Below are 11,129 nucleotides of genomic sequence, written 5' to 3'. Positions count from 1 at the left end.
TGATTTCTTTTCTTTTCTTTATTGAGCCATTGTAAAATATTAAATAGAACGAAAGTTCTATGAACTTTGAGGGGAAAAGGGCATTTTCCACCCCGGCGTGAACATTAAAATATACACCTTGAAATTGACCTACAAATCCAAAACCAAAAATAAACACTGACACAGATGTCCTTTTGTTGGTAAATAAAATGTCAACATTACATATGTACAAATCTACAGCCGTTCCTTTATGAAAGTGCTCTTTTGCAAGTGAATGTAATGTCTGTTTTGAAATTCCAATGAATTCATATTTTTATTTCTCTCTCTCCAGAAATAAAGTACAAGTTTGTACCTCTTGCGTTAGAATTCTTTTATATACACATTTACATGGAATGAAGATCCATTTCTCTCTTTGGAGTCAAGTATTCCCTATCGAAATACCAGAAGTCATATACACAATAAAGCCATATTTGTACAAACAAAGAAAAAAAATCCTGAAGTTACAGGGAATGATGAACATGGAACTGAGTGAGAAATTATGCTTTTTTGCTCTTCAAAGTATTGAACAGATATTACAAAACAGGTGAAACATCATATAATGGAGGCACAGAACTGTGGCTGGATTGGCATTGCCATAGAATCCAGTTTTTGAATCCAGCAGTATCTGCTTTGAACTGGAAACTCTTAACATTTAAGATTATTCATTTCTCCAGTTATATATCCTTGGATTAAGTTAGGAAAAGTTGAATGCCTGTGACTTTGGAGAGCTGTGAAGGAAATATCACAGTTTATGGACCAACGGTGCATCTAAGAAGCAGTTACTTGGAAAGATTTGGGGGTGAAAAGACCCATAAACTGATATTTGAAATGCCAACATAATAATAGTAATGTTTCATTTCCTACCCACCTCTCCTCAAGGTGGTTTACAATATAGTTAAAACACACAGAGGAAAACACGGAGCTGTTAAAACACATATTAAAAGATTAAAAGATATTAGGACAGTGCTAGAAGACTTGGAGAGACCTTGTTAATCAAATCTGCAAAATGTGGAGAGCCAACATCATCACTGTTGTTATTATTAACATCCTACTTTGATATCTATTGAGGCACACAACTGAACTGAAATGACTAGATCAGATGTTAGGATGACTTTCAGATTTTTTTTTAATTGTGTCACAAGCGACTTGAGAAACTGCAAGTCGCTTCTAGTGTGAGATAATTGGCCAGCTGCAGGGATGTTGACTAGGAGATGCCCAGATGTGTTACTATCCTGTGGGAGGCTTCTCTCATGTCCCTGCATGGGAAGCTAGAGCTGACAGAAAGGAGCTCACCCCGCCTCATGGATTCAAACTGCTGACCTTCAGGTCAGTAGTTCAGCCGACACAAGGGTTTAACCTAACTGGTGTGACTTATAGGGAGCGGTCAACCCCCCATTGGCTGCCGTTCATTTTCCAGTCCCAATTCAAGGAGCAGGTTCTTACCTACAAAGCCCTGAATGGTTTGGGGCCTGCCTACCTGTGTGACCGCATTTTTGTGTACGAAACCACACGATCTCTTCTATCATCTGGAGAGGCCCTGCTCTCGCTCCCACCCCCCTCACAGGCGCGATTGGTGGGGACGAGAGAGAGGGCCTTTTTGGTGGTGGCCCCCCGACTCTGGAACTCATTTCTCAAGGATATCAGGCATGCCCCCACATTGGCAGTCTTTAGAAGGAGCCTGAAAACATGGCTGTTCCAGTGTGCCTTCCCGGAAAAAGGAAATAATTCCCAGATGTCCTGAGAAGCACTTTAACTATTTGTTGGACTGTGCTCCCTTCACTTCTTTTAAAACCCTCCTACCAGATATATCCTACCTTTGTTCATGCCCAGCGTTTATTTTTTAAATTTTAAACTATTACATTTGGCCCATAGGTTTTTAAAGCTTTGTGTGTTATTGTTTATATGTATTGTTTTCTGTTTACTGCTTTTTTGTTTTATTGATGTATTGTCGGGCTTGGCCTCATGTAAGCCGCCCCAAGTCCCTTGGGGAGATGGTGGCGGGGTATAAATAATTTTTTTTATTTTTTATTATTATTAACCCATTATACCACCACGGCTCCCTTGACTTCCAGATAAAGAAATCTGCTCAGGCAACCCTGACACTTAACACACATTGTTTTTTCAAAAATATTTTGACAAAACTCGGGAGAGGTTTAGTTTTCTAAGCAAAGGTGAAAGATGGATTTGTAGGAGTTTTTTTTTTTACATCACAGCAAACAAGAAATGGAGCTCGGGAAGAGGACGTGGGCCTTCTTCCGTCATACGCTCAAAATTCCTATGAAAAAGTATCCCCCTCCCCCACTTCCCAGGATCTAAAGAAAGATAAGATGCTTTAGGGCCCTCCCTCTGGAACAGCAAGCAGTCAACCCCTTGAAATAAATGACAAAGCATTCAAAAAACAGTCTATGGCAGGCATGGGCAAACTTCAACCCCTCAGGTGTTTTGGACTTCAACTCCCACAATTCCTAACAGCCTTAGGCCCTTTCCTTTTCCCTTTTTTTCTGCTTAAGTGGTTGAGGGGGAAAAAGAAAGGGCCTGAGGAGTTGTAGTCCAAAACACCTGGAGGGCCCAAGTTGGCCCATGCCTGATCTATGGTCTGGATAATAATAATAATAATAATAATAATAATAATAATAATAATAATAATAAAAGGGCTTGCTGTTTGAAGAAAGATGGCCCAAGATCCTACAGATGGACATAAGATCCCTTTTTAGATCATCGCCTTTGGAAGGAATTATCTGCACAGCAGTGGCTTCTGGCCAGAGCTTGGAAATGTTAATACCAACACATTAGAATTGGAATAATTGGAGAAAATTAATTCCCTTGAGTCAAAATACTGAATGGCCATGTTCATAACTAATCTCATAACATTCATTAATAAAAAAGAGATAATTCAGCAACTGTTTCATTTAAATGACACAATTTTTTAAACTGTGACTTGAGAACATACTACAAGTTGCTTGTGGTGTGAGAGAATGGGCTGTCTACAGAGACTTTGCTAAGGGGACGCCCAGATGTGTTATCATCCTTCTGGGAGGCTCCCCACAAGCTAGAGCTAACAGATGGGAGCTCATTCCCTTCCGCACATTTGAACTGGCAACCTTCAGGTCAGCAACCCAACTTTCAGGTAGTCCAGCCAGCACAAGGGTTTACTCATTGCACCACCACGGCTCCCAAAATGATGACCAATCTCCTCTCAAATACGTTGTGAGTTTTCTGGGTTTTATGGCCATGTTCTAGATGCATTCTGTCCTGATGTTTCACCTGCATCTATGGCGAAATGTCAGGACAGAAAACTTCTGGAACATGGACATACAGCCCAAAAAACTCACAACAACCAGTGATTCCGGCCATGAAAGCCTTCGACAATACATCCTCTCCAATACTCCACAAAAAGCGACACATGTAAAGGGGGAAACATTATGAATCGATACAAAAATATTATTGACACTTTATATAATTTAAAATGTTTTTAAATTCTTGATTTTTTTTTTTTTTTGGACAAAGGAGAGGTCATAAATTCATTTCTAAGAGAATATTTCCAGTATTTGCTCCCAAAAGCCATCCTTCTCACACATTCCTTTCTGAGAAGATCCAGCAAAGGAGAACCCAAAGAACTTGTCACCTCAGATTTCTTAAAAGTGACCAAATGCATCTTTTATTCTGACATCTTCACATAAGGCTGTAATTCTTTTCAGCTAGTTTGCATTGTAGATTCCTCTTTTCCTTTTTTTCCCCCTTTTGGAAAATATATTGACAATTCTTATTCTGATCTAGTAAAAGTCATCTTTCTGTTTTAATTTTAGTTTTTTTTAGAAAAGGGGGGATTTTTTTCTTGGGAGGGGAAAAAAGACAATTTGCTATAAACCTTATTCTGAAGGAGGGCAAAAGGTATTGCTTATGCAACAGGCTCATTTAATTCGCTATTCAAAAAGTTAAAAAAATAGGAACTTACTATAAATAATTTAAAATATTATACAACTCTGGTATGCACTCTGTAACATTTCTCCCTCACCTAAACATTCTCTGTAAACAGTTTTGAAAAAAAGCTTATTTTGTTCACGCAAACTTTTAGTGCATGGTTTTGGTCCATATCTTTGCTTCATCTTCTATTGGATAATATCTCCATGTAGTGGTTTGTAGAGACGATCCCAGTAAACAGAGCCTTCCTTGGTCCATTGTTTACGAGTGAGACAAATTCCATTCTGGGAAATTTGGATGAAAAAGCAATCTGAATGTGAATGGAGGAGGGCGAAAGTCTTTCTGAAGTCTCTCTAGTTCTTTTTTACACACATGAACACTGCAAAGAATTCCTTACATAGCGAATCTTCTTTTTTATCCCTTAAAGGTACGGTTCCCCAAATATTTTCCGACACTCCATCACTCCGGTACTGGGAGGCCTGTCGCAATTGTGAGTGCTCTTGACCTGGTTTGCTGTCAGGCGGTCGTAAGCCATTTTGTACTCTCTGTCGAAAGCATCTGTAACAACAAATTGAAATCAATGGAATCGCTAGACCAGAGGCATAAGGAATATTTGAAAAATATTTGGAAATAGCAACCTTCTTCAAGCCTCCACTAGTTATTTGTTATGTATATAATTCAGATTGTTTACTGTATTGTATATGTGTACATTGGTATGCAGTTTTCCTTAACTTTTATGTTGTGGGAGGGGCTGCAGATCATGTGAACAGATCTGGGCTTGTTCAGGACTCAGACTCCATTTTAGATTTATTTATTTATCGTGTCATCCGCAACCAGAACATTGTATTACATTTCTAACAGAACAAAACAAACAAACAGATAAAAAACCCCACAAATTTTGCAAACTTGGTAGTTGATTAAATGTCCTTTGACCAGTATCTGGCACTTGGAGTGCAAGAAGGTCCTCCATTGTGCATGTGGCAGGGCTCAGGTTGCATTGCAGCAGGTGGTCAGTGGTTTGCTCTTCTCCACACTCTCATGTCGTGGATTCAGCTTTGTAGCCCCATTTCTTAAGATTGGCTCTGCATCTTGTGGTGCCAGAGCGCAGTCTGTTCAGTGCCTTCCAAGTCACCCAGTCTTCTGTGTGTCCAGGGTGGAGTCTCTCATCTGGTATCACCCACGGATTGAGGTGCTGGATTTGAGCCTGCCACTTTTGAACTCTCGCTTGCTGGGGTGTTCCAGCGAGTGTCTCTGTAGATCTAAGAAAACCATTTCTTGATTTACGTCGTTGACGTGCTGGCTGATACCCAAACAAGGGATGAGCCAGAGATGTCTCTGCCTTGGTCCTTTCACTATTGGCTGCAACTTCCCGGCGGATGTCAGGTGGTGCAATACCGGCTAAGCAGTGTAATTTCTCCAGTGGTGTAGGGCGCAGACACCCCGTGATAATGCGGCATGTCTCATTAAGAGCCACATCCATTTTAGATAAAGTATCTTTAGACTTCAGTAGGAACAGTATGTTTAGAGACTTCAGGAAGAAACAGATGTATGCTTTTAGAAGTTAGTTGAAACAGATTACAGAGTCTCAGAATAGAGAGATGCTTTAGATCAGGCATGGACAAACTTTGCCCCCCCCCCCTCCAGGTGTTTTGGACTTCAACTCCCACAATTCCTGGCCTCAGACTCTTTCCTTTCCCCCCTAAGCTGCTTAAGCATTTTACAGTGCCCAGTGTAGCCCAGTGCTTTATAAAATTGTCGCATCTGTGAGAAGGCATGGATCTGGGCTATTTCATAGCTCCACACATCTCTCTATCCAGCTGCATTTATTTATTTATTTCAAACATTTGTACTCCGTCTTTCTCAACGCCCGAGGGGGGGGGCTCAGGGCGGCTTACAATCAGCAGCAATTTTACGCCAACACATACATCATAACAATATAACAGAGATTCAACATTAATTAAAACATTAGATAATAAAATAGTCATTTAAAACATTGTTAATAACAATATAATTGCATCCAAGTTCAATTGAGCAACCCAGTCCAAAGCCTGTGCATTATCAATTCAAATATAACATTGCAACTCTGTTAAGCCTTCTGTCCAAATGCCTGGTTCCAAAACCATGTTTTGAGCTTTTTCCTGAAGGAAAGGAAGGATGGAGCCAATCTGATTTCCCTGAGGAGTGTGTTCTACAGATGGGGGGCTACCACCAAGAAGACCCTGTCTCTCGTCCCCACCAGTCGCGTTTGTGAAGAGGGCGAGACCAAGAGCAGGGCCTCCCTGAATGATCTTGGACTCTCCAGCCTCACAAACAGTACATACCAGTATATCTTGGAATCTCCCAAAACTTTAGGAAACTTCATTAATACCAGATAAGGGATACTCAACATACTCAACCTGTATTTACAATTTCCAAAGAAACCACTAGCAGTGAAGGTCTCTATTACCCTGTAACTCACCTATATCAATGTTCTCTCTTCCAAGGGCAACAAGGGAGAGGAATAAAATCTCTCTGTAAAGGCTCCTAAAAAGATATAATTGGAAAGTGTTACTGAGATTAGACATTGACATTAGACATGGAATTCCAGGTAATCTGGAAGATCTTTTCCAGCACAAATACAAAGTATTGATATTAAATTCAATTTAATGGGGAGGGAGGGGGTACACGCCTTACTCAGCATGGGAGTTTTAGATTTAGAAATATTTCTATTTTCAAGCGAAAAGCTCTCAAGAAGTAAAGCTTCTATCTGAAGGATGCTTCTACTAGCAGACGTAAAGCCATACAATGCAGTTCAAACAGAATGATATGGCAATGTAGATCCAGCCTTTGACTCCCACCATGTAGACCCTGTGGAGCAAATATCTTCCCGCCTTTAAAACACAAAACCGCAGCCTTCTTTGACTGATTTACCTTTGCCTCTTCATTTGTGGGACTCTATTAAGTCTTTCCAGGATTTGACTCATCGGTCCGTAGACGTCATTCATCTTAATGCTCTTCACCATGTTTCTTAAAAGCTCCTGGTTAAAGGAAGAGTCATCCTTCTGCAGGAGATGAACGATGGGGTACTTTTGAGCTGGGAAAAGGAAACAGGACATATTCAAGATGGAAAACAAGAGCAAGGGGAAAACAAAGGTAAAAAAGAAACAGATTTGAGTGTACTTCTTAAAAAAATCAGTATTTTATGATAGAAGACAAAAAGGTAAGGTGTAAAAGGAAAGCTGTAACCTAAAGAGTGCAGCAGCTGCAGACAAAAGGCTAAATTTGTATGTTGCAAGTATGAACACACCAAAATAAATAAATAACCAAAGGTACAAAACCTAGAGGTTGCTGGGACTGCTGCCCACCTGCTTCCTCCTTTCTCCAGCTCTGAGAACGCCTACCTCTCAATGTCTCCACGACAGAACTCTGGCAACACAGAGCAGGTTCTCTTTAAGGCTCCTTCTTTCCTTCCTCTGTTTTCCTCATACACCTTCTCCCACTCTCTTTGCTTCCTTTCTTCTTCCTTTGCTTTCCTCTCTTCTTTCTTTCCTTTCCTTCCTCTTTCTTCCTTTTTCTTCCCTTCTTTTTCTCTTTCCTTCCTTCCTTCATCCCCTTTCTTCCCTTCCTTTTTTCTCTTTCCTGCCTTCCTTTCATACCTTTTCCCCTTTTCCATGCTCCCTCTCTTCTCCTTTCCCTTCTTTTTCTCACCTCCCTCCCTTCTTTTAGCCCTTCTTTCTTCTTTTCCTTTTCCCTTCCCTTTTCTCTCTCCTTCCTTCCTTCCTTCCTTCCTTCCTTCCTTCCTTCCTTCCTTCCTTCCTTCCTTCCTTCCCTTCCTTCCTTCCTTCCTTCCTTCCTTCCTTCCTTCCCTCCATACCTTTCCCCCTTTCCATCCTTCCTCTCCTTTACTCCTTCCCTTTTCTCTCTTTCTTCCCCCCTCACTTCTTTCTCTTTTCCTTTCTTTCCCACCTTTTTCTCTTTCTTCCCTTCCTTCCCCTCCTTCACATGTCACTTTTCTTTCCCAGTTATATCACCTAGCAACAGCCAATGCTTTACCAAGTTGTAGCCAATCCAATAACAGAGGGCCACTTCACCTAGCAACAGCTTTTGTGTTATAAGCATACATACATAGACTTCATATAGAGAGAGTAGGTAATAGTATACAAAATATGCAACTTGGAAGGCGTTGAACAGACTGCGCGCTGGCACCATGAAATGCAGAGCTAATCTCAAGAATTGGGGCCACAAAGTGGAGTCCATGACATGCGAGTGTGGAAAAGAGCAAACCACACACCACCTAGTACAATGCAGTCTGAGGCCTGCCACAGGCACCATGAAGGACCTTCATACAGCAACACCAGAAGCACTCCAAGTGGCCAGCCTCTGGCCAAAGAACATTTAGTCTAATGTCAAGTTTTTAAACTGTGTTTTTTAAAAAATATATTAAAACTGTACCCTCGGTTTACTTCTGATATGATAAATAAACTAAATATGCAAAATATCTGCCAAACTGAATATAAATAACTTACTATGGGCATTCCACAAAATGTACAGAGGTTGCCCTGGATCTTTGTGTAACTTCATGTTATCCCATAACATCTGGATGAGGACATACTTGCTGTCCTCCAAGATGCAGTTTCTTGGAATCTGAAGAGGAAAAACAGAACCAAACAAGTCTATAAATATGTGTACAAGAAACTGCAGCATATCAGGAAACTTGCTTGATCTAACATATGCATAAAGGAGTGGGAACAATTCTACTACAGCTTCATGAGGTTGGTTTTTTTAAAAAGTGGGTCCCCATTTTAAGAGTGACTGATATCTTCTGATGTCTGTCCTTTTTTAATTTGTTACTTTAAAGAATTTTTACCCCAATCTTCAGATACAAAACCACTCAGAGCAATTTTCAAAATGGTAATAATAATAATAATAATAATAATAATAATAATAAATGTAATGTTCGTTTGTGGGATTAACATAACTCAAAAACCACTGGACAAATTGACACCTAATGTGGACACAATGCATGTATCAAGTCAACAAGTGACCATTACGCATAAAACACTGAAAAACACAGCATAAGAGACTTAAAAAGCAAAACAAAACAAAACATTACAACGCATGCGCAAAACCATATATATATATACACACACACACACACACACACATACAAACACACATATACACACAGAAAACACATATACACAGACTGGGCCACAGCAAAGCGTGCAGGGGAGGGATAGCTTGTAGATGTATAAAATCACATATAAACCAGTCTGAAGCCATTATCTTAGTAGAAAGGGAAATAATGCAGGAGAGAGCCTTTTCAGTGCCTACTCAGCCAGTAAGAAAGGGGAGAAACAGAAAGAAAAGTGAGCAAAAAGAAGAACAGGAATATGTGATCTGGGTAAACTGGACATAGTGTCCAAGGCCCAACTAGACAAGGCATCAATCATGCAAAAGGGGGCTTCACTGAGAAAGCGTTGGAGGAAGGGAAAGGGATATATGTAGGCATTAAATCAAACAGGATAGTCTCAAGAAAATCCATTTCTCCTTACCTTTGAGTTCTTATTGCAGTGCTCAGAGGACAGGATTAACCCTGGAAGGTTACTGGGCAGGTCCAGGCGACGGAAGTACCACACTAGGTTCCAGAAGACAATGGGATGGTGGTCCACAAAGGCTGCCACCGCAATTGCATGGTCCCCTTCATTTTCTAGTAAACTTTCAAGCTCTTTCCACACAACCAGAGGACTCAGGTAAGGGACAGTGATGGGCTCTGGGCTGGGGAAATGCCACTCTATTCCCAGAGGGTCCTGGTGGACAGAAAAAAAGAAAGAAAGAAAGAAAGAAAGAAAAGGGAGAGGGAAAGACAAGAAAGAAGCAGGAGCATTATTCATCTCTGTCCTGTAAGATTTTGGTTTGATTGTGCTTTTCCTGCATGGCAAGGGGTTGGACTAGATGGCCCATGTGATCTCTTTCAACTCCATTATTCTATGATTCCCTCAGGAACCTTTGCCATCTGAAGATAAATACAACAGTAAGAGGAATCATAGAATTGGGAGACGCTCCAAGTGCTATTCAGTCCAACCTGTTTCTGCCAGGCAGGAAATGCACAATTAAAGCCCCCCATCCAGCCTCTGTTTAAAACCCTTCAAAGAAGGAGACTCAATTACACTCTGAGGCAAAGAGTTCCACTGAGAAACAATTCTTTTTATAATCAGGAGGTTCTTCCTAATTATGTTCAGGTGGAATCTTTTTCCCTGTGATTTGAACCCATGGCCCCATTGAGTCCTAGTCTCCAGAACACCAGAAAACAAGCCTCCTTCCTCTTCCTTATGGTGTCCTGCCTGATACTTAAAACATGGCTACTATGTCTCTTCTCAACCTTCTCCCTTGGAAGCTAAACAGCTCTTTAAGCCGCAAAGAGAGGAACATTTTGATCCCGTGTCTATCATTCTCTCTCTTGAAACTCTTTCAGTGCACTTCCTGATATCCTCAGGTGACACGCAAAGACATTTACGCCTGCATTTCTTTTCCCATTCGATAGACTTTGAAATCATAGAATAACAGAGTTGGAAGAGACCACATGGGCCATCTAGTCCAACCCCATACCATGCAAGTATCTCTGATAGATGCCCATCCAGCTCTGTTTACAATTTCCAAGGAAGGCGCTTTCTCCAGACTCCAAGGCAAAGAGTTCCACTGTTGAACAGCTCATGCAATCAAGAAGTTCTGCATCACGTTCAGGTGGAATCTCCTTTCCTGTAATTTGAACCCATTGCTCCACTGAGTCCTAGTTTCCAGGGCAGCAGAAGACAAGCCCTCCTCCGTCTTCCTTATGACACTCTTTCCTATATTTATACTTGGCTCTCATGTCTCCTCTCAACTTTCTCTTTTACAGGCTAAACATACCCAGTTCTTTAAGACGCTCCTCCTTTCTGTTGTGATAAACTATTAATTATCTATCTCAGTTCGATTGTTACGGTTGAATTCCCCTTTTATGATTTCATAAAATTGAGCATGTTTAATTGGTGGCATCAAAATGTTTAAAATAAAAAGTGGCAATAGTGCGTGAGTAACAGAATCAAACTCCAGCACCACAACATTCTCCAAAGTGCTATCATATTGAGAGACCTTTCCTTGGCTCTTTTGTACCAGCCCGACAAAGAGAATCACCCTGGACAGGTTTTGTCCTTGCTTAGAATATTCAAAGC

General features: G+C 40.8%; 1 protein-coding gene across 5 annotated transcripts in view; it reads right to left on the bottom strand.

Annotated features, from left to right (window-relative positions):
* The window catches only part of DENND4A (DENN domain containing 4A), a 91,402-nt gene continuing 80,273 nt past the window's right edge, over positions 1-11,129 (bottom strand). For all 5 annotated transcript variants that reach the window (XM_060755346.2, XM_060755348.2, XM_060755345.2 and 2 more), the window contains 5 exons: positions 9,474-9,728; positions 8,445-8,562; positions 6,850-7,012; positions 6,398-6,462; positions 1-4,497 (listed from right to left, as the gene is read on the bottom strand). In XM_060755346.2, the coding sequence (XP_060611329.2) occupies positions 4,361-4,497; positions 6,398-6,462; positions 6,850-7,012; positions 8,445-8,562; positions 9,474-9,728 (738 nt within the window). In that variant the 3' untranslated portion in view covers positions 1-4,360. The remainder of the gene's footprint in view (positions 4,498-6,397; positions 6,463-6,849; positions 7,013-8,444; positions 8,563-9,473; positions 9,729-11,129) is intronic.

This window comes from Anolis sagrei, chromosome 9 (assembly GCF_037176765.1).
Source record: "Anolis sagrei isolate rAnoSag1 chromosome 9, rAnoSag1.mat, whole genome shotgun sequence".
NCBI lineage: Eukaryota > Metazoa > Chordata > Lepidosauria > Squamata > Dactyloidae > Anolis > Anolis sagrei.
Note: the sequence above shows the minus strand (reverse complement) of the source record. Positions and strands in the feature narration are given on the sequence as shown.